The sequence below is a fragment of the Simochromis diagramma genome, unplaced genomic scaffold, assembly GCF_900408965.1.
Source record: "Simochromis diagramma unplaced genomic scaffold, fSimDia1.1 OVJJ01000603.1, whole genome shotgun sequence".
Classification (NCBI taxonomy): Eukaryota; Metazoa; Chordata; class Actinopteri; order Cichliformes; family Cichlidae; genus Simochromis; species Simochromis diagramma.
This window is the reverse complement of record NW_024387414.1, coordinates 23,189,949-23,212,529: the sequence shown is the minus strand read 5'-3', so window position 1 is coordinate 23,212,529 and position 22,581 is coordinate 23,189,949. Positions and strand designations below refer to the sequence as shown.

General features: G+C 40.6%; 2 protein-coding genes across 3 annotated transcripts in view; both read right to left on the bottom strand.

Moving 5' to 3' along the window:
* Nucleotides 1-711: 711 nt before the first annotated feature.
* On the bottom strand, nucleotides 712-15,047 carry pros1 (protein S). The gene is made up of 14 exons (XM_040012161.1): nucleotides 14,739-15,047; nucleotides 14,050-14,207; nucleotides 13,146-13,170; nucleotides 12,975-13,058; nucleotides 12,770-12,892; nucleotides 12,511-12,636; nucleotides 9,385-9,513; nucleotides 9,067-9,307; nucleotides 6,096-6,282; nucleotides 5,762-5,926; nucleotides 5,409-5,577; nucleotides 2,434-2,570; nucleotides 2,136-2,364; nucleotides 712-1,714 (listed from the first exon to the last, which is right to left on the bottom strand). The coding sequence occupies exons 1-14, from the start codon at nucleotides 14,815-14,817 to the stop codon at nucleotides 1,527-1,529; spliced, it is 2,040 nt and encodes a 679-aa protein (XP_039868095.1). The 5' UTR covers nucleotides 14,818-15,047; the 3' UTR covers nucleotides 712-1,526.
* Nucleotides 15,048-15,817: 770 nt separating this feature from the next.
* The window catches only part of rasa3 (RAS p21 protein activator 3), a 40,226-nt gene continuing 33,462 nt past the window's right edge, over nucleotides 15,818-22,581 (bottom strand). Inside the window, exons 19-24 of one of the 2 annotated variants that reach the window (XM_040012159.1) lie at nucleotides 20,726-20,832; nucleotides 19,636-19,751; nucleotides 19,302-19,510; nucleotides 19,108-19,211; nucleotides 18,828-19,011; nucleotides 15,818-18,696 (exon numbers count right to left, since the gene is read on the bottom strand). In XM_040012159.1, the coding sequence (XP_039868093.1) occupies nucleotides 18,621-18,696; nucleotides 18,828-19,011; nucleotides 19,108-19,211; nucleotides 19,302-19,510; nucleotides 19,636-19,751; nucleotides 20,726-20,832 (796 nt within the window). In that variant the 3' untranslated portion in view covers nucleotides 15,818-18,620. The remainder of the gene's footprint in view (nucleotides 18,697-18,827; nucleotides 19,012-19,107; nucleotides 19,212-19,301; nucleotides 19,511-19,635; nucleotides 19,752-20,725; nucleotides 20,833-22,581) is intronic. The other variant, XM_040012160.1, reaches the window with a different exon arrangement.

The window sequence follows — 22,581 nt, the reverse complement described above, 5'->3', positions numbered from 1 at the left end:
AACATTTACTTATAAAATATGTTCTTTGTTATAGATTTAACTGCTAAACAGCATTTAAAGTAGTGAAATGACATTAAGTGCTTAAATACCAATTTATGGTACACATAATGACACAGCTACACAAGGAGCCATTCAGCTGCATGGATAATGTGTGTTTAGTCTTCTGTTGAATATACAGGGCTTGCATACTTGTTTACAGTGTTCAAAGTTCAACAGTTTCTTGTAACTGAGTATTTTTCAATAGTCTTATGCCCACTTTTACTTTCATTTTCAGGGAAGTTTATTTTTATCCAGGCCTTTGCAAAGTAACAGTCTTTTGTTTCGTTTACTCTGGAAGTTGTGCAACATGTTTTTCAGTAATTTCTTTAGATTTCAGTCCACATTTGACCTGTTTTGCCTTATCTGCGCGACAGTGGGCTTTGCAGAAAATTAAAAAGTACATCACTTGATGTGAAAACACCTCCAAACTGTGTTTTGTAAATGGCAGATTTATGAGTTTGTTGTGTCACCAAGTACTTGGACAGATGCAGTGCTGGGAAGTATGAGTTTAAGGTTTTTCTGCTGAACATGAGAAAACTCACCAAGTAAGACACTGATATAATCATGACACATTTTGAATCATGAAACTAAATTCTGAATCTGTTCCCAGTCTCTGACCTTGTTTTGTGCAGTGGCGAGAGACCAAAACAAAGCAGGGCTGGAATCCAATAATAAGGTTGCTTTGATACAGTTTTATTAAAACAAACATCAAACACAACAGCAAACAACTACATGTAAGTTATATATTAAAGATGGCATGTTTTATATACAAAGTGGAAATAAATGACAACCAGGAGAACCCTTAAGATGAGGAAATAAACAGGAGAACAATAAATGCTGTAATTATGACAGGTGTACACCTCTGATGACAACAGTGGTAAATTGAAGCAGGGCTTCGGAAATGCTCCAGATGGTGATTTAAACAAAGGAGTTGAAACAGAATTTGATAGGAACACCTGAAGGCTCAGATATCTCCTCTGTGGTTTCTCCTGCCACAAACATTAATTTCAACTACTTGTTTTTAAACAATTTAGAGAGAGTACCATGTTTCAGCAGCAGCAGGGACAAAGATGCAGGTGGTCTCACAGCCTGGTCAGCAGTGACCATTTGTTTATTTTTCTACACAAACATAACCATCTGTTGCTCAACTCATGGCATGCACGCTGCAGAGCTCAGCTCCTTTTTGTTTCCACTTTCCTGGAAAACAACTTAATGCAGACAAAAACTGCTACACCTATGTCATCCAGCTTCCGGCTACCTCCCTGGTAAGCCAGCCTTTGTTGTGACTCACTAAAGCAATACCAGAACAAAATAGGTCAGGGTACAAACAAGAACACTGTAGGGATGAAAAGCTTAAAATCACTCTCTGCCTCCGTCTCTTCTTCTCCTCCTCTCTAGATTCTCTTTCCAAAATATCCCAAGAAGTTTCTCCTGTGGGACTGCCTAATTTTAGGGCTTTTTAATGCAATGTGGTTTTTTAAATTGGGTCACTTTCTGTACATGTGTGCCACCTCCAGGTCATCATCCATGGTAGTGATAGGAGGACACGAGTGGGACTTGATGCTGTTATGTTTGCTGAGAGCTTCGTCGAAGTCCAGCTGCTGGCTGTTGATACTGATCTCCATGCAGCCGTAGTAAAAGGCCGTCACAGGGGTGGTAGGCAAAGGGATGTCTTCTGAAGGAGAGAAACACAGTAACTGTTTGATGGGTTGTTATGACACCAAGTATCGTTGTTCATGTTACTTTCAATATGAATGAGTCCTTGTTTTGGTGCTTTTAATCTAGTGCAGTCATCTAGTTAAAGGCTTTCTGATTCCTTTCATTCTCAGCTCTGCTTAGTGCTAATCATGAAACATGAAAAACAATAAACACCTCCTGCTAAGCTTCAGCATGCCGTCACCATTGTCACTGTGACTATGGCAACATGTGGATATTAGCATTAGCAGCTCAAAGCACCACTGTTCACACAAGGCTCACAGATCCAGCAGGAAAGGCAACACATTCAAGAGGATAACCCGCATGAAAATCTCAAAACCCTTTATTCATTTTGATCACACATCAAATGCTTATGCTTAAATTCCTTCATAATTACTAACCAGGTATTCCACCAATGTATGTGCTGACAGGGTTTTGCATGGTGCTGTTGAGGTGTTCCAGCTCCTTCTGCAGGGCACTGGACTCCATGTAAGTCACACTGGAGGAGTCAGCTGAGATCAGGATTTCTGTGGGAGTCACGTTCAGCTGCACCATCAGCCGATCAGGGTAACACAGCATCACAGTGTCCAACGTGGCCACCGAGGCATCGTGCAGGAACACCTGCAAGTTCTGGAGAGCACATTGGTTTAAGGATGATAGACAGGTGCTTATTTTCAGCCAAAATGTGACCAAACTTACAGCAGCATCTTTTCCCTTTGGTAGAACAGCCACTGACAGGGGGACTGTGTTGTTGTAGACAACAGCAAAGAGGACACCTGTGCTGGTGGATGGACGAATGTTCATCTTTATATCCATTTTCCAGCTTCCAGAATCACCTGGTTACACACATGCATGCCAAGAAACATTTATTCCTTTTGTCAGGTTAAAAATTTAGGATTCTCTACAAACTTTTAACAAAACAACTTCCCACAGGTCTGTTATATCATTCTCAAAATTACATGGTTGTAAACTCATAGAGGGTTCTGTTATAATGTGGAACACAGACACGACCAGCCTATACATGTCAGCAATGCAGCAACTTTGGCCTTTGACCATCAGTCATTCAGTCATGGATCTAAATATCCAACGGCTGTTAGTTATAATGTCCCCAGTGATTTCTTTCCAGCATCATCTCACAGATCAAAAGTCAGAGAGGTTTTAATGAACGTGACTGTGAATTCAGTGTACTGCAGTGACCTCTGCAGTCACCTGATCTAACCAGGAAACCTCTGGGATATGGCAGAACAGAAGATTGGCAGCATTAACGTGCAGCTGAACAATCTGCAAAAATGATGTGTGATGAAATCAACATGGAGCAGTGTCTCAAATGAGTGCAACAGCTTGTGGGATCCATAACACCATCAAATGAAGCTGTTTTGAGAAGAAGGCCTTATCCAGTGTTAGTATGGCTTTCTAATGACGTGCTGGGTAAAAGTCTAAGATCTGGCCAATGTATATGGCCGTCACATGATTTTCACAAGCAGATCATTCAGTTCCGGAGCCCCTTGTTCCCTCTATATGTAGCAATGGGAGTTTCTGTATCAAATAAGCTTTTTTATAGTTCTGTATTGTCATGATCCAGCTCAAGATTAATCACGAAAAATGGTAGAGACACAACTTGAAGAAAAAATTAAGAAGGATCTACTTTCAGTCGCTCCTTTCTTCACAAGAAGTAACTCCACATGTTTGATTTGGCAGATATTCACACCAGATGTTGGGAAGCACCAACCTTAAAGGGATTTGTCTCTCCTCTCAGGATCAAACCAGGAAGCTTTCACTTGTTAGGCAAATGTGTAAACCATTACACCAGGATTTACCGAATTGTTAGCGAAATTAAGCAAAGACCATAATTAACTTAACGAGGCATGTTAATCAGTGTGTCAGCAGGTGTGTGGTGTTGTGTAGGGTAAACCTAAAGTAACCAGGCAGAAGTCAACCAAACAACATCAAGATAATAATAACAATAATTGTTATGATTCAGGGCCATGCGTCAGGATTCATGTACTGTGTCTTATGTTATGTCCAGGTTACCTGTAGGCCAGGGACGTAACATGATAATGCAATGAACAGGTGACCTATCCAGGGTGGCCACACACTGGCATATGCTGGTAACGCAGCAAAAAGGGTTTGCTAGTCAAGCTCTTGGATATGGGAGGTCTGGGAGGCGCAGTACACCAGAGCAAGCAACGACATCGAAAAAATAGTTCCTTGTAATGCTACGTTATTTCGAGAACAGAAAGAGTAAACTCAGGTGCACTTTACCTCTCCAACATTGGTGCTCTCTGAGACACACAACAGACACACAGCATACTTTATGTTACTGTTGTGGGTATCACTGGGATGTACAGTATGTCTCTTTAGAATTCCTGCTGCTGATAGATGCAACTGAAAAAACTTCTAAAGGTATCTGGGAAAAGTCTGAAAGTCTGTTAGCCCAAAAGCTAAAGCCTGTTTTTTATTTTTTGTCTATTTCTTTAGGAACAGTTGGATGGATAAGGGTGGCTTTGGTGCTCGGGGTTTCCATGTGCACCTGGGGACAGTTTACTTTATCAAGCTGGTGTATCTAAGGAGTAGCATGGCAACTGTTTCCTGCCTGATCATTGTTTCAGCCTCTTTGGTAAAAAGCCCATTACGACAATGTTCTGATTAATATTTTGACATTATTAGTGATCTTCATCTCCTTGTCCTCCTGCAGAGTCTCGTCTCTCAAGACTGCATAACTGTTTATGCACCAGGAGAACAGTGCCAGCCAGCATTCCTCTCTCCGGACCAACACGTCAATGTTCCACCTGTCTGCAGGATTACTTACCCGGATTATTGCTTACCAGCTGCCTACCCCTTTCCTCCTCGTCTCATCTGCCTCTCCTAAATTCCCAGCTGCCTACCTGCTGTACATCGCCCGCTTCTTCAGTAAAAAGTGTGATGAGTAAGCTCTCATTAACAGTACACAATGTTCACCCTTCACCAGCCTCTAACTGATGTTTTCCCTTTTCCATCAGATTCCTCAAACTGATCACATCCCTTTGAATCCGCTTTTAGCAGAAGATAACAGCATGCAGTTGTCAAGGGAGCCCCCCAGTGGACTGTTATCTTTAGACTTCTCCAGAGGGTTGATTTTAACAGACCACTCCAATCACATGAAAAAGATCTTATCGTAAGATGATAGTAAGGGCTAAAACATAAAACCTATGAAACTTCATAAAACCTATGAAGCGCCTTGAGGCGACTTTTGTTGTGATTTGGCGCTATATAAATAAAATTGAATTGAATTGAATTAAAAACTTTATAGTGAATTGAGATCATCCTTGCCTTTGATGAGAAAAGTGGACCCAAACCATGCCAGCAAAATGTCTCTCCCGGCTCATAAAAGATCACAGGTCTTCCTTTAATGCATCATATGATAAGTTTAGACCTATATCAGCTGTATCAGCAGGTCTTTGCACAAACCTAACAGGACTAGCTGTGTGGTATTTTACACTCACTATGTTCCTGTGTTAATTCAGAGTTCTCAACCCACTGCATTAACTCCCCTCTTAAAGACTTTAAACCAGGGAACTGCACAAAAACTAAATTTAAGAGCTGCTGCTGTAATGCCTTTAAGCTGTTGGTGTAGACCAAATGCAGACGCCAAATGTTCCCTGAGGGATTAATAAAGTGTAACATAACTTACTCACTGTAGTCTATGTTGAAGTGTGCTAGTCCCTCCCCGGTGAAGAAAGATCCTCGTTCTACATGCACAAAACAGTGTTTACTTGTCTTCTGCTGGATGACCTCCTTTACCCCAGACGCCCCCTGATTCATCAAGTTCCAGCCCCGGATGCAGCCATCCAGCCTGGGGTTAATCTGATAAACAAACAGTGCAGTAGCGTGAACTTCTGCTCTTTAACACAATGTCTCAGCCAACAAATTTAAATTCACACAGGTTTAGTTAACACTAACCCCCCCCCCCCCCCCCCCCCAACCCCCGCTGCATCTTGTCTCCTGGGAAGGTTAGTTATGTGTGAATGCCTTGGAATGAACAGCTTACAGGCTTGATGACATTGTCGGTGCGGTTAGGCAGGCCAGCGATGTAAACTTTAGTCTCCAGCTTGCCATTGACTGATGTGAAGAGACTCTCGGGGCTGTTAATGCTCATCACAGCTTCCCTGCTGATCTTCACACTGATGCTGCTCTCCAGCTCATCCACAGAGATCTGTGTGTCACACGTAACACTAAATCATAATACAGCACGTCACTGTTATCATGTACTCTGCACACTACATGTTACCACAGCGTAATAGACTTCTCATCATTTTAGTTCGGCAATTTAGTCTTAAGGATTTATGTTCACTATGTGATAACAAAGTGACAGACTTTCTCACCACATGCCATTGTCCATCATTGATTGCTTTTCCTCCGCTGGTAACCTTAGATGTGTGCTGGTTTTTGAACTGGACTTCAATGCGACCGCCCCTGAGTCCCACCATGAACCACGAGCCTTCAGAAGACTCAGCATACAGAACAACTCCCTCTGGGTCAAAAGTACGCAAGTCAAACTCGGCTGCAAACCTACCAGGAGGAAGACAGGTAAATTTACACAGTAACTTGAATACGGCCCTTCTCATTAACCTGCAGGAAGTGATGAATAACATGTAAGACCCTAGCTGTGCCTTATTACTTGTTACCACTGCAAAGAAAAGTAAGGGCAGCATTGTGCACAATTTCAAGGCACTTTTGGAAAATATTTTCTTTTCTCCAAACAATTCCCTCCTTCCAGAATTACCTGTCTCTTTGAATTATAGCCACATCTGTTTAAGCAATCCTTCCTAGGCTTTGTTTACTGATGACCAGTTATATGAAAAAAACAAAATAAAGTACCATGACCCCCTCCCCACAAAAAAAACATACCACCTAAATTTCACAAATGTTCTTTTCCAAGTTGTCTTCTTGGGCAGCAGTGTATTGTTTTAACCACTTTTAGATCCCTCCACTAAAGTCCAGGTAGGACCGCAAACCTTGTGCATCTGCAGTGCACAATGGATCTCAACAAAGTAGCAACCCTGTAACTTGATTTTCAGATGGTGTGCAGGGCTCGCAAAATTTCAAAATGCCTGATAGCCCTTCGGGCAGGAACTCTTCAGTTTTTGGTAGCCCAAAATAAATTTAAGTAGCCCGAATAAAAAAAGAGATTATTTTTATTGTATAATATTGTAAAGGAAACAAAACATCAATCAAAAAAATTGTTAAAACAAATTACAACTACTGTATAAAAATTACAGTAATCAACTAAAATATTTTGTTCTAATTGAACAGAACTTTCTGTGAACTTGTAAGAACTGTGTAGAACATGAATCCGTCTGTGTCAGATTCTGAATCTGAAAGAGAGGAGATCTCTGCACAAGCAATCTACCTTGCTACCCCAGTGTTCTGCAAGCCACATTTTTAGATCCATCCATTCTTGTAGAATTTTCTCTTTCTCTTCCTCATCTAGCAAAAAGGCAAAATGTGTGACAAGATAATACACCTCTTCATCCCCATAATTTGCCAGCTCTTCTCTGGGGTAGGGAAGATTGGAAGGGTCAAAAACCTTGAAACAAGAGAGAGGCTTTTCACGCAGATTTTTAAATCTGTTGTCCATGTACTTGACTGTTTTGTCAATAATCTTCTGAATCGCTGCACCAAAGCTGTCTCTGCAATTAATCGTCACTCACCAATCAGTACTGCCGCTCTTTATACACAGTTTGTGCGATCGCACTGAGTTAGTAACTGAGTTACAAGATTCTAAAAGTAATTCATTACTTGAAAAGTAACTATTGCGTTACTTTAAAAAAAATGTTTATCCCTCTGGGGTCCAGGGTATAACTGGCCATTTTTAAACACTTTTGATTTTACCTCTACATTTCACCTTTAAAAACTATTTACTTGCCTTGTTTGGTATCATCCTTTTCAGCACAACCTCACATGTCTGAATTTACAGTTATGTTTTCATTTTGACATACTGTATTAACACAATTGATCTAAAATCAGACAAAAAACATAAAATCCGAGTAGAAGGAGTATTATTTTTTACTGTAACAACCACAAACATGTTTAATGAATCTTATTTCATAACTTTAAATGCAAATTTAATTTTTGTCAATTTTAAAATCATATGCACCATTTACCTTTTACCCCCTTTTTTAATAACCATTTCAAACTATTTAAATAACAATCAGGTGTTCTGCATTCAATAAGATGCCACACAAATTATTTGTGCCACTCCAAACATTTCTGCCCACTATAAAGGAGAACATCACAGCCTGATACCTGCAGGTCTGACAGCAGGAGGTGTACCACTCCTGTTTTCTACCTGGAGACAGCAGTCGCCTCATTGTTCTGACACACAACACAAAACTATCCACAACACTACACACTAACTACACAAGACAACACATTAACTACACACTCCAAACACGCTAAACGTCATGCTAAATCTCTCACATCTCAAAACTCGCTCTCTCTCTTTTTCTGCTGTCTTTCTCTCTCCCTCTCTCTCTCTCTCTCTCTCTCGCCGTCACTCCTAAAACTTCCCCCCTTCCTAAACAACCAAATGTCATGTTGCCATATCATTTTTGATTGGTCGACATGGTGCATTTTTCCACCAACACAAAAGGGGTGTTTTTTGTTTTGTTTGTTTTTTTTGGTCATAAGCAAAGAGTGCTTGCTAGCACTATCCTTAGACAGTAAACGTGACGAAACTATTCAGGAAAGAACACAGCGTATATATTGCCTATCATGACTCTGGTTTTACGCACAATTTAAAAACTGGTATATATCACCTTGTTGGTTTGTCATCTTAAGTGTCATCTAACCACGACTACTTTATTCTTCCTCAGTCAAACACCAGCACTCATGCGATTGTTTTGCCCCCTAGCTCCAGGTGTTGCGGCAATCACTGCTAGAAAGTGATTGCCGCGCGCGGGAGCGTGCGCAGCTGCTTAAAGCTGTAGCGTCCAGATTACTTATGTAGACAGCTACTTCCGTGCAACTGATATAAGATGCGGTAAGCTGAACACAGCTTCAACCATCTGTTTGTTGAAAAATAGTAACCGCATTTTCTTGTTAGTAATGCTAACGGCGTTGTAACGATAGAAATAGTAAGTAGTTAGATTACTCGTTACTGAAAAAAGTAACGCCGTTACTTGTAACGCCGTTATTTCCATCACTGGCTATGAGACCCTGTTGATTCAGGGCTGAGACAACAGTGAAAACCTTTAGCATAAAAAGGTAACATCTTTGCACTACATGTATTGTGACTATTGGTCCTCTACATTAATACGTGTGTGTGTTTCTGTGTGTGTGACAAACACCTACTTTGTGTTCTCCGGCAGGCGGAAGCGCAGGTAGATGACAGGAAGGCCTGCGAACTGCTCTCCCAAGTAAAGCATCTCAGGGTGTTTTTCCTCAAACAGGTTGAGACACACGGGGATCCTCTTGCAGTTCTGCCTATCCTGTGCCAGATGCAAACCCTGGCGACCATCGCAGTAGCACGAATAGCTGCCCTGAGTGTTTATACAAACCCCCTTGCACACATTCATCTCACACTCGTTCATGTCTGCAATGACAGGTTGGGAAGACTTTTTTAGCAGTGACCCTTGATTCTGCGTCTGGGTAATAAATTTGAAAGCTTACCATCACATGTCCTGGAGGTGAAGTTATATTTATATCCCACAGGACATCTGCAGTCGTAAGTGCCTGGTATGTTGACACATTCAGCTTGCCTTCCACAGATGCTGCGGTATAGCAGGCATTCATTGACATCTGGAAGGCGTGATGGGAAAAGTGACGATGAGCAAACAGAGTGGTTGGAATCTGAACTTCAGAATAAGGAAGTAAAGTGTCATTTTTGCTACTCGGATGAAGTAGAATTAACACACATAAAAGACAATCTGATTTCTTTTAATGTTTCAAATGAAAAACACACTTTAATGAATTGCCTTACTGTAGTGCAAGCAGAGATACAGACAGGTGAAAAAGAAGGATTTCGTAGGTCTCTGTGCAGTCGTTTAGTAGAAATAACTTGTAGTAATTGTTTTCTGTGTTTATCAGTTTCTCACCTTGCTGTGAAGGAATTTGGGCCATCTCTTCTTTACATCATTGCCTCAGTTCATTCAGATTTGTGAGCTTTTCTCTTAAGGTTAGGTTTAGTTAGGTTGAAGTCTGGACTTTGACTGGGCCATGGCAGCACCTTGAGTCTTTTTTTAAAAAAAACAACAACATGCTGTTGTTGATTTGCTGCTCTGCTTGGGATCATTTCCCTGTTGCATGACCCAATTTGGACCAAACAGTCCCACATTTAACTCCAGATTACTTTGGTACACAGAGGAGTTCAGAGCAGACTTAACGTCTGCCAGGTGCCCAAATCATCTCCCCTCCACAACCGTGCTTGACAGATGGTGTGAGGTGTTTGTGCTGATATGCTGTGTTTGGTTTTCTCCAAACATGATAGATAGATAGCATAAAGAATAAAAATAGTATACAGTAAATTCTGGCCAATGATCACTCCAGCCTTGTGAATATTTTTTTTGATCCTGAAACAGAGTGCTCTCTGCCAATGCAAACTGAACACTCTCTGAGAGATAGTCAGCAATCCAGGAGACAGTGTCAAGGTCCCTGGGTCTTTGACACAGGTTCTGGGCTAGTTGCTGTTTTCTGGTTTTGTATTTCGATTATTTTGTATTTCAGTTTTTACATTAGTTGATAAGTTTATTAATCACCTTTTAGTTTTCCTATTCTGTCTTTCCAGTCGTGTCTCTGTTTCCTATCTTCTGTCTGTATGTATATATCTTAGTCCTGGTCTCAGCATTAGTTATTTTCTGTTTTATTTTGATAATGTACATGGGATGAGAGAATATGCTAAATTTTTCTTCTCTTTTCTCATTATCCCTGATCAGCGTCATCTGTGCCACGTTTCCTCATTATCCTCAGTGTGTATATTTTGTCTAAGTCTCAATCCAGTTAGTTAGTTAGCTGTTTTTCTCTGTCAGGTTTCCAGCATTAAATAAGACTCTGATTTTTTTTTTTTTTTTTTGGGGGGGGGGGGTTCTGTTGAATAATGCACTTTGGATCATGCCTCCCTCATGTGACAGACAGTAGATGATGTGACACTCATCCTAAGCAGTGTCTGACTCAGGAGAGATGGTTAAATGGTATTAAAGAAACTGGAAATATCAAACAACATGATTCTCCCAATGCCAGTGGAAGTGAGCATGCTACAGCAGGTAAATAACAACATCCTCCATATGAGGCTGGTAAACAAACTGAAAAGGCTCAAACGCATATTTCACTTGAGAGCTAAGCCGGGCCAGAACCAGTTCTCCAGCATCTTCATAACATGTGACATCAAGGTACATGGTCTGATGTTGTTAAGCCCTGATGGTGCAGCTTTCATTGGTACTAGTACTACACATGGCGTCTTTCTTCCACGGCACTAGAACCTTTTGAAGAGGTGAAGAGATGCTGCAGGATGCCAGACAGCCAGACAGCACAGTGCATCAGGATCCTGGGATTGATGCCATCGGAGTCTGAAACCTCGCCTTGATGTAGCTGTTCCAGCAGTGGGGTCAGTTTCTCTGAGCGTTGCACGGTCTGAACTTGGGTTGAATTTGGTCACATTGTGCCAAACGTCTGCTTTTACAGAGTTTTCATAAAACTGCACAGAGTCCTTTGAAAACTTCCATTTTCACATAGCTGTATGCGCACAAAAGCTGCTTTCACAGACGTACTGGTTACTTTGGGAGGTTAACAATACACTTCCACATGCACACTTCCATTACATACTTATTTATTCTATATTTGCTACAACGACTATTGAGTATTAATGCAAATTAAAGACAGTCTGAAAATCTCAGCATGGTTTCTCAGAAAGGGTAGACAGTGACCCCTGTGACACTATTTTACAGGAATATAAACATTTTCTAAACAAAAACGTAGACTGTGCTCAAGTATGGGAAATCTTATCACAGTGGTGATAAGATTTCTCTCTGGGGAGCTCAAAGATTCTTTTGGCATCTCCGGAAAAATGGAATCCAAAAATTATCAAAAATTTAATGCATATAAGTAAATAATTTCTAGTTATCGTAACTGGCAGATTGATTTTAATAAAATATCTTGAATCCCTAAATAATAGGTTATAATAACTGATTTCTACTGACAGGCTGTGTTATCTAACAGTCCATCAAAAAATAAATAAATAAAGAGAGCAAATTTATCAGTCTGTCTCAGTACATGTTTGTGAAGACTTTGAACTCAACATGCAGTGGTCAGCCTGAAAGACTAACAGTGACTAGATTGCCCGCACACACCAAAACAAGATGCAGAGAAATCAGGCAACGATAAGCACGGACAGTTTAAGCATGTTTTTACAGCTCTGAGCTACGAGCCTGCTGGTGTGTTTACAACAATCAGGATGAACCATCTTTTCAGATGTTAAAAGCTTTCCCCTTCCTCTTACATAAGGAGTCACCTCAGGTCAGCTTTGCAAAAAACAAGTGGTGTGGCCCCAGAGGGTAACAGCTGGGGGAGCTGATCTTTTTTTAAAATTTGTTTTGCAATGCATCCATATGAATAAATAAAAAAGAAAGTAATTAGAATTATATCCTGTATGCTCAGCTGCCATGTAAAACTCTGCTGGTGACGTGTCTCCAACAGAGGGACCGTAAAAAACAGAGCTGGCACACACGTGACACAAACAAGTGTATATAAGGAAAATCAGTTAAGCCTAATTATTATTAAAATGACCATCCAGTAGAGTCTTACCCATGCAGTTGATGTTGTCGGTGAGTATGTAGCCTTCTTCACACATGCAGTGGAAGCTACCTGGGATATTCTGACATATTTGATTACATCCGGCATGAAGTTCAGGATCTGAACACTCATCGACATCTGCCCAATCGATACGCCGCACAAAAATAACAGCAGCAGGTTCCATAGATTAGGAATGAATGATTGCTGGATGTATTTTGGTAAAAAATGATGAAAAATGTTTAAAATGCCAAAAGACTAAATGAGAACTCACCTTCCTCACAGCGCGGCCCCTTCCAGCCCTGCTTGCACACACATGTGAAGGCAGCCATGCCGTCCTCGCAGCGCTCTGAACCCTCCTTGTAGCATGGAAACGGCGTGCACTGATTACTGATCTCTGGTTTTGGAAAGACAGCATTTGACAGCTACAGAGAAGTGTAACAGGCATATAAAAAGCTTAGTTTGAGGTTTAAGCTCACCTTTCACACAGGTACGAAGGTTAGAGGGGATGCCGGCATCTGAGTGCTGGCTATTTATGCCGACACGGTGTGAACCCAGACACGCTGCAGAAAAAAATGAGCGCTTATTTGAGACAAACAGTTCAAAATAGACAAAAATATTAAGAAATGTGATTCATTTAGCAGACTTACCAACATATTTAGGGTAAAAGTATTCCTGCAAAAATAGAAAAAAGAAAAAAAAAAGGCTGTTGATAGTTTGGTATTTACTGATAAGGACAGAAAGGAGAAAATGCAGCTGCATCTTTAGCTTTTACTATTTTACAGCAAGAGCCCAAACAGATGAGACGGAGACATTTAGAGACAAAATCAGAGCAAGAGATAAGGCTGAGATGATTTGGACATGTGCAGAGAAGGTATGGTGGATATTTTGGCAAAAAAAAATAATGACTAAGGAGCTGCAGGACAGGATTAAAAACACAGAGAGGATTTATGGATGCAGTGAAGGAGGGTTGATGTGACAGGGGAGGATGCTAGGGATAGGGTGAGATAGAGGTACATGCTCCTCTGTGGTGCCCCCTAAAAGGAGCTGAAGATGAAGAAGCAGTAAATACTTGCAGTACAGATCTTTTTTTCCCTACTATAACTGAGCTTTTTCTTTCTATTTTGTACAGTATTTTATTCTATTTTGTTGGTACTTTATTCTATTGTATATAGTATCTCGTTCTTGTTGTATAGTATGTTATTCTATTTTATCTTCTCCTATTCTATTGAGTTTTTCTTAACTTTTACTGCTCTTAAACTTGTACTTTCTGTCGTGACCAAAAAAATTCCCACGTGTGGGACTAATAAAGGTTTATCTTATCTCTTATCTTAAACAACTTGGAGCTCCCTAACCACCGATTACACACCCTCGTTACTGTGTTACTAATCACGTTCATTAAAGCTCTGTGCCTTCATAATGTCATTAGTAACACATGCTGGATAACAGCCAAAAATCCAATCCACTGTTATAACTTTTGCTGCTTATTTCATCTTCTTCTTCACTGCCATCTAGTCACTTCAGTTTGACCTGGCTTTCCCTGTCAGCTCTCACCGTCTCCGGTTGGTTCTCAAAGATCTCCCTGGCCTCCTCCTTGTTGCACAGCTCCTCGATGCACTCCCTTTCCAGGTTGCCCTTCTTGCTCTCCTCAAACATTGAGTTGGCCCTCCTGTGCCTGCTCAGGAACTGCGAGGCTGTGCTCTGGCTCAAGACTATGGGAGACACAAACACTTATGTGTACAGCGCATGCATGTAGCACATCTTTTAACTGTCAGCTCTGTTTTGAGTCCAACAAACCTATTGCTGGTTAATTTAAACACCTGTAACAACATTACAATAAAAATAAATGACTGATGCCAGTAGGAATTAAAGCCTCCTCTGTCATGACAGCTCTCCCGAGGCTTCTGCCTAAATGGATGAAGAGGGCAGCTTAATTTCATTTAGATGAATTGGCCCGAAAAGAGGTAGGGAGTGTTATTGCGAAACCGCCATTTCTCAGAAATGACCCCTAGTTGCTGTAACAAGCACTTCACGTTGTTTTCCAAGCATTGTTTCATGGTGAACAACGGAGCCATGTGACCCTCACATATGCTAAAAGTGATTACAAAAAATATTGAAGTCCTGAAACGGTTCCCAGCTGGTCTCATCCAGTCTGTGAACTGCTCTCTTCAAACTGGGGCATTCTGACTAAACACTACAGTCCAGCTCAACACGTAAAACCGCAAAACCTCAAGCGTACTTACACCGATAAGCATCGACCAGCGTCACCAATAACACGAGACAAGCCAGGGGTTCCCCAAGAGCCCTCTTCTTTCTCCACATAGTCGAGCCGTTCCTCCTGCTAGGCCACGGTTTGGATGCGAGTAGAAACTGGCTGAGCGGCAGGTCCGTTAGGGAAAAAACTTTATTCTTCCCGAAAGTGTTTTTCGTCGGGTGAGATGGGGGGAGCACAGGCAGCTGCCAGCAGAGCGGGACACGGAGGGTTTGTGTGTGTGTGTGTGGAGTGTGAGGAGAGGGGAGGCAGCTAGGGAACGCCGCACGCACGCTCACGCGCTCTGTGCCGTTATTTTTTCCCCCGAGCGTGCGCGTGCGGCTCGGCTCAGGCTGAACTCATGCAGAAAATAGGTTTACTAAAGGAGGCCCGGGACACACTGTGTAGGTAAATAACCACAAAACTCTGTGCTGAACAGGCTGCTCTAGTATCAGGAATAGTTATAATACTTTTAGTTATTCTTAAAGTCCAAATTATCATTAATACCCCCCCCCCGCGCGCGCGCACACACACAAACGTCACGCCAATACCAAAAAAAGACGAGAAAAAAATTGGCGCAAATGTCTCGCCGTTGCTAAGCATCCAAGAAAAGATGGCACTGCTAAACTACTATAAATGTTTTTTTTACTTATTATTATATTATTTCACTGCAGCAGTTATAATAGTAATAATAATCATCATCGTGTAAACCTCGTTATGTATTTATTTTTGTCACATTTAATTTGTGTAGATTATAATATGTAGTAGATTTTAAAAAGCTGTATATTAGGTTTCATTGCCACTTACCTCACTTTATAATTTCATGTGTAACATTTAAATTATCTGTTATGGCATCGTGTGAAAGGTTCCTACTTCGTGTTTAAGGTGGGCCTTTTTTGGAGTGTAATGTGCTCTGAGTGCTAATAATGATAGTAATAACGTCTTTATCAGTGAGATGCTACAAGATTGGCATACTTAGGCAGGGCAATTCTAACAAAACAATATAAATCTGCTAATGTGAGTTTGTACAGTAGACTTTACTGATAAGTAATAAATGACACAGACACCAGATTTGCATTAATAATTGTTTCATTTGGTTACTCGGGGGAAAACACATCACATTTTCACCATTCATTCAATTGTTTTATGTACACAAATAACAGGCTTATTTTAATACTTTTAAAATATTTGTACAAAATACACTGTTCTCCCTTTTATAATATGTGTTTATCTGAAGAGGCATCTGACTGCAAAACATCAGCAGATGTGCATTGTTAATTTGTGATCACTTGACAGGCTTATCGAGGGCTTGTTAATATTATTGCATGCTGAAACACCGTTATTGCATAATTCATTCCTTTTATGGGTATCAGGGTTGGAGGAGTCATACCCACACCAACTTCGCTGGGAATTCTGGGAAGGTTTGAATGAAAGTTATAATAAATATGAGTTTCATAAACCTGAGGAGAGTTAGTAACCTGTAGGGGGAGGAAAACCTGAAAGAGATTAAACCCAGGCTGCTCTCTTAATATTTTTTTACTGTTCATAAGACATCTGGGGAGAATAGATTGGCAAAATCTTCTTGAAAAGAAACAGTGATTGTATATGAGAGGAAAGAGGGGATACGCTACGTCAGGCCAAGAGTGAAGTAACAGTGTCTTCAGTATAATTACAGGCAGTGATCTGCCTTTCCTGACCTGTAACACTGTTTGATCAATTGGCAACACAACCCATCATGTCAGTCACATGTGTCCACACTGACAAAAACAAGCACACACCCACATAACAGACACACACACATAACTCATCCAGCTCAGATACACAGCAAAATTTCCGTATGACAAGATAGAAAACAGAGTCAAATTGTTGAGTCAAATTGTTGTCCTTATTTGACCCACCCAAAAAACAAAAACATATAATTGGATTAGTTGCTCAGCTGTTTTACAAACAGTACAGTTATTTATTTTTTTAATATATTTATATATATATTTCAAAAATGAACTTTAGAAAAGTGATAACTGGCACTGTTTGGGATCCTGTGACCATGGGGGCGAACACCCGCGAGGCTACATAAGCACATACTTGGATTCGGAAAATACAAAAGTCGTGGTTTGTAGTCGCTTGCAGAGGCTGCTGTCTACACTTCACATGCACTGTCGGAGTGAAAGACAAAAAATGCGTCCGCCTTTGTGAAAGCGTGGGACAACACAACACAGCTGGCTAGCAACAATAAATCCTGTACCTTCAATAGATCGTGAGGCGCTTCACAGCAGGTAGCTTTTCAGTGGAATGCATATAAATAAGAGTTCAAACAGCAAGGTATGGAGGGAGTGGGAGGCTAACTCACAGAAACAAAAGAACCACATTATCATTAGGTAACCAGCGGGGCAACACAATCAGTCACACTCTATCCATTTCACAATTACAAACTAAGACAGGTTAAAATGTTAGTTTGTGTAATAATTAGAAGTGTATCTGAAAATAAAACATCCCTGTTAATGATCTCATTTGTGATAGCTGAAGGGGGTAGACTGGCTTTTACTTATTTTCCTGCTTACACAGGAGTGAAACAGGCCTCTGAGTTAATGTCAAGCTGTGGGGCCTTAGCCCAGCGCTGTGTGTCGGGGAAAAGTGTCTTTCCGTTTCATCATTAAAGCTGCTTTTCTGACATTAATTATATTTATCCACCATAAATGGACAGTGAGTGATGAAATTGTGTCTTATGACACAAAACAGTTGCTCTGCTGTAGTTATTAAAGCCAGTTTTGTACTGGACTACACTGTACTCAGCATTATCTAATATTCTGTCTCCCTTTCTGTTTGTATCAGTATAACATAGTCCACTACACTGTACAGCTGTACCTGTAAAAGGACTTGTTCTGTCACGTGCACATTTTCTGCATCTAAAGAAACTGGTTTTGAATGATGTAATTTACCCATGATTAAAGCATAACCTGTGCGGGCAAGGGGAGGGGGAAATGCCAACCTGGGTACTGGTTACACTGGAGCATGGCGACCAAATGACAGACCAAAGCTTTAAAAACAAAACGTGGAAAACTCTTTTAAAAGGGTTTAAAATGTGGGCTAAAACTGTGTGTGGAGAGATTTTCGGTAGCTTAAATGAAGTCACTTGGACTGTGAATGGGCCCGACGATCCCTTTGTTTGTTTTTTTGTGGCTCTCCCTGAACTTGTATCCCGAAGACGCTGGGGGGAGAAGCTTGAAAGTGAAAGGTACACAGGTATAACATCACCCGCAGAGGGGATAAGCTGCAGTCATTCCTTCTCGTCTGGAGCTTCGTCCGTCAGACGGCAAATGAAAGGTAACAATTTCAACAACATTTAAAATAACCGCACACAAATCAAAGAGGTAAAAGTCGCTTTCTGAAAACTGTGCTGTGAGGCTTGTTCGTCCGAAGATTTGGAGGCGATTAAAGTGCGTGCTGGTCACTGTCAGAACTGTCCAGTGAAAACCTTTGTTCTCTCGTCACGTCATGTAAAGGAGACGGTTACCTCTTCACTCTTATCCCTCCTTTCCTCCACAAGTGCTCCTCTTTTTTCTCCTCTCTCTCTTCTAAAAGTGAGGTCTGTTTGTCCGAATGTGGAGCGATGCACTTTGAGAAACTGCAGGTAGGTCCATATACGCGGCTCTTGGAGTTTGGCAACAAGTCGTAAAGTTGTAATTTTCTCAAAACAGGATCAGATCGGGGTGAAAGGTTGCTTTGCTTCCACAAGCGTCTTAAGGAAGTTATTTTAGACAAGGGAAATGCTTTAAAACTCAATACCAGACACAGAGCTCAGTTTCGGTGGATTTTTCTGCAGTAGAGAAAAATATGCTGGTTTTGTCCATCACAGAAACCGGATCCAGGGCTGTGGCTAGATGGAGTAGGTGGAGCTCTCAGACTGCTGGCGGATGTAGCACTGGAAACTCTTGTCTCCAATCGGATGCTCCCTGAGGACAAAGAAAAGGGAAAAAAAATGTGACTGCAGTGTTCTGAACTAGCGCCTCCACTTTGTTAAAGATACAATAAATGCATTCATCTATAACTTAACCTCCTAATACAACACAAGCAGTGCACGTACTGGCTGCCTATCTTTGTCTTCTTGAACTTGTCGCGTTTGTACTTGGTGTGCTGCTGTTCCAGCGTCTGCACGGCTGAAATGATCTGCTTCAGGGTTTTGTAGGTCTCCTGGGGGTCGTCTATGACGAAGGTGGAGTACTCCTCCTGCTCGGGGCCGTCATATACCGACTTACTGCCGCAGGCCTCTGCAGCGGGAAACGGAATGAGAGACGGAAATGTGAAAAAACACAAATGTGGGAAGTTTGAAAAGAAAAAAAAAAAACATGCGCTTGGCATCTAACCTTGCATCTTGATCAGTTTGGTCATGTATGTGCTGAACAGAGAGTAAATTCTCTCGGTCTCTCTGTCACCATCTACGTCCAGCTGGATGTTTGCCGGGAGGCCGCTGAAAAAAACGAAGCGTGCATGGAATGAGAGAGAGCGGAAACAAAGCACAGGAATGTGAAGCTGCGCAGATGTTAGCAACTTTATGTACCCGGTGCAGGGCGTACACCCGGGAGCCGTGTCTGCTGAGAGCTTGCAGCACAGCCAGTGGCCGTTGAGGTAGGCTGAAGGGTGGTAGGTGCTCAGGCGTTTGCGGTTGCACTGGCTGACTTTGGTCAGGATGTCGATCCAGTCGCGCGCCTCTACGCAGTTATTGGCCTGGATGTAGAGCGCCCGCTCTGGCTGAATGACCTGGAACATCTGAAGGAGGAGTGTGGGAAGAAAAGAGTGCAAGTTAGGTAAGAAAGTAAACACTTGTAGGAGAGATTTGGGCCCAAATGCTCAAACCCTCAAATATTTCACAAGGGCTCACAGGGGTTCCTTACATTTTTCATTTTGAAAGACTCCTCCTCCAGCCGCTCTACAGCCAGAATGTTCTCTATGGGAATGCTGCAAAGAGCTCCCTCACCTGGTGGGAACAGGAACAACATCAGACATGGAACTGTTGAGGTAATAACAAACTGGATTGTTATGACTGTCATTGAGATGCGTGGTATGGTGTAAATACACATTTTATTTGACCTGTTCCATCCAGCTTCTTTTCTTGTTAGGCTTTCTGCTTTGTGGCAAATTGTCGTGATTGAAAGTATCACTGGTAAGGAGTTGTACTATTTTCATATGGACTTTTTTTTATAAAAAAACTTGTTTTACTCGTATTGTAAGTTTTTAATCTAACAGTTAAAAGAGACAATTGGCTGCCATTTCTAAGATGTTTAATTTGTTACACTTTACACCCATGCAGATTGTTGAGATCAGTTTTAACATCAATTATAAGCTTGTGACTTCTCTTTGTAGGATGATATTTCACCTTTCTTCATTACGTAACCATTTAAAAATCAGAAAGAGATCTACATATGTGGAAGATCTAATACAAAAGATGATATTAGAAAGCACAGCTGGTTTATTCCACATCAGTTCATGAAATGAGTTCAGCCTGCCAGGCCAGGTCAAGATGTTGTCTAGGTATGAATGTGAGAGTGAATGAATAGTGGTATTGTAAAGCGCTTTGAGGGGTCCCAAAAAGCGCTATATAAATGCAATCCATTATTATTATTATTAGGTAGGATGATGTTTGAGCAGCTCCCAGAAGATAATTTTAAGCTATATTTCCAAATCTCTATCTCTATTTTTATGGCCTTTATAGACTTTTATCAGCAGGATGCACTCATAGGAAGTCATATGGTTTAACAAAGGAAGTTGATAACCACCATTGTGATTTCCATTTTTCTAAGTAGTATAGCCCTCTGCTTAAGGAATTTGAAAACTGCTCATGTATGTGTTCAGTAACCTAATATCCTCCACATATGTTGGATGATGAGTATGCAGATTCTGTCCCATGTCCCCACCATCCTGATGATACACAATCAGGTGAGTAAACAACGTTACTGGGATCACGAGCAGATCACGAGAGCGCACCTTTCGTTCTGTGGTAGGTGAATTCATGGTTGGTGAGACGAAACCATCTCTTCTTGAAGTTTTTCATTCCAAACCGGTTTCTCCCCTGGGCTCTCTTTATCATGAACCTGTACAAAAATGGGAAAGAAAAATACGAGATGAGCATTTTTATTTCTTCACGCCGGAAAGTGTGCTACCTAAATGTAAAGCTATTTGTAAATGCCATTTTATTCGCTTAAAAGGGTTCGGCTGCAGTCCTCTATTAATCATTCCAGTTACATGCTGGCAGTTATTTGAATTAACTGCTGCTGTACATGTTTTGTTTGTTTTTTTAAGTACAGTACAGCTCTCATAGATCATGAGCCTATGAGTCAAAAAATGAGATGGGTCAGCAGATTAAAGGTACCAGTGTTTTTGCATATTTTACCCCAGTACCAACAAATTGTGCATAAATCACTGACTAAAACAGGATTCTAGTGATTTATTTCCAGCCTTCCATATAGCCACTGATTTCTCTTTATTCCATTTCATTATGAAAATATACACGCTAGAGATGAAATGCAAGAAAAATGATGTATGACATCATCAGCACTCGTTTTTTAGGGAATAAGCCAATCAATTTCTTAGTTGTTTAAAAGTTATTGTATTTTTTTAAGTTTTGTAAAACTGTGTTTACATGTCACTCTCTTTTGCGCCTTAATGCCATTAATATGATGTAAATATCCAATATAATGGATTAGATATCTTCAAGGATGTATTCTGATTTCTATAAACTGACACTCACATTCAATTAAAGGAACCAGTGGTTGCCTGTTGCTTGAAATCATTGTATTAAAATGTTTCTAATGTTTTGTGAAAGACACAATTCATTGTTAAAACATGTAAAACCACTGGTATGCTCCTTTTAAGGATCGTAAACAGCAGAAGGTTAACATTTTTGCGTTTTAGGGGCCAAAGGTCATGTGAAATACAAAAGCACCAACACTTTCCCACAACACAATTTGAACTCTTTACTACAGAGTGAAGAACATGCTGGTCTCACACCTGCTGCAAGCTGTGTTGGAAACTCAGTTGTGTTTAGTAGCGATATGGTCACAGTCTAGAGTAAGGACATAAAGGGTCAGGATGGGGGCAGATATGTGATCCAAGAAATGCTCACACAGTAGTCCACCTGACATGTCTGTCATGTGGAGTCAAAACCCCTTTGTCATCAACAACTCAAATTTTAAGTCAGTCTTTACTATTTACTTGCCATCTTATTTATCATCTTGCCATTTATCAGTCAGCTAATACATTTACCAGTTATTGGTCACTATGTCTAGTAATGAATTTTAGCTGTTTGTTGTGTTTAACAAGAAACTGTGTTTACTTATTTGCACTGTTAGCAAACAATTAAGTTATATTTAGCTATTTTGACTGTAAATTCATACTTTTAGTTAACAATTTCAACAACTAACCATATTTTTAGTTAATAATTTCTAACTATTTGGTCATAATTTAAGCTAACACCCAATTTAATAGCTGTTCATTATGTTTAGTGACCAATATTATCTTTTTGTTTCATGTTTATCCATACCATTAGCTAACAATTAATTTTTATTGAGCTAATTTTATAAAGTTATTGCAATTTTAAATCTGGTTTTAATTAACACTTTCATCATTTAGAAAGTATTTTAATGAATCATTTTAGTCAAAATTTAACCATGACTCTATTTAACAGCTATTTAGTTTAGTACCAGTGTTTACCAAAAGCTTTGCTTGTTAATCTGTACCATTAGCTAACAATTGACCTTTAGTTTAACTGTTTAGCATGCTTAACCATAAACTGTGGTAACTTCATATTGTTAGCTAGCGTTTAACTTAAACTGAGTCATTTT

What these genes read in the sequence shown, in the direction of transcription:
- pros1 (XM_040012161.1), bottom strand. Translation starts at nt 14,817, where the DNA reads ATGTGGAGAAAGAAGAGGGCTCTTGGGGAACCCCTGGCTTGTCTCGTG. An exon ending in GGGGCCGCGCTGTGAGGAAG is followed by an intron (nt 12,637 to 12,769) that starts GTGAGTTCTCAT and finishes TCGATTGGGCAG; the next exon opens with ATGTCGATGAGTGTTCAGAT. An exon ending in ATACATTGGTGGAATACCTG is followed by an intron (nt 1,715 to 2,135) that starts GTTAGTAATTAT and finishes TCTCTCCTTCAG; the next exon opens with AAGACATCCCTTTGCCTACC.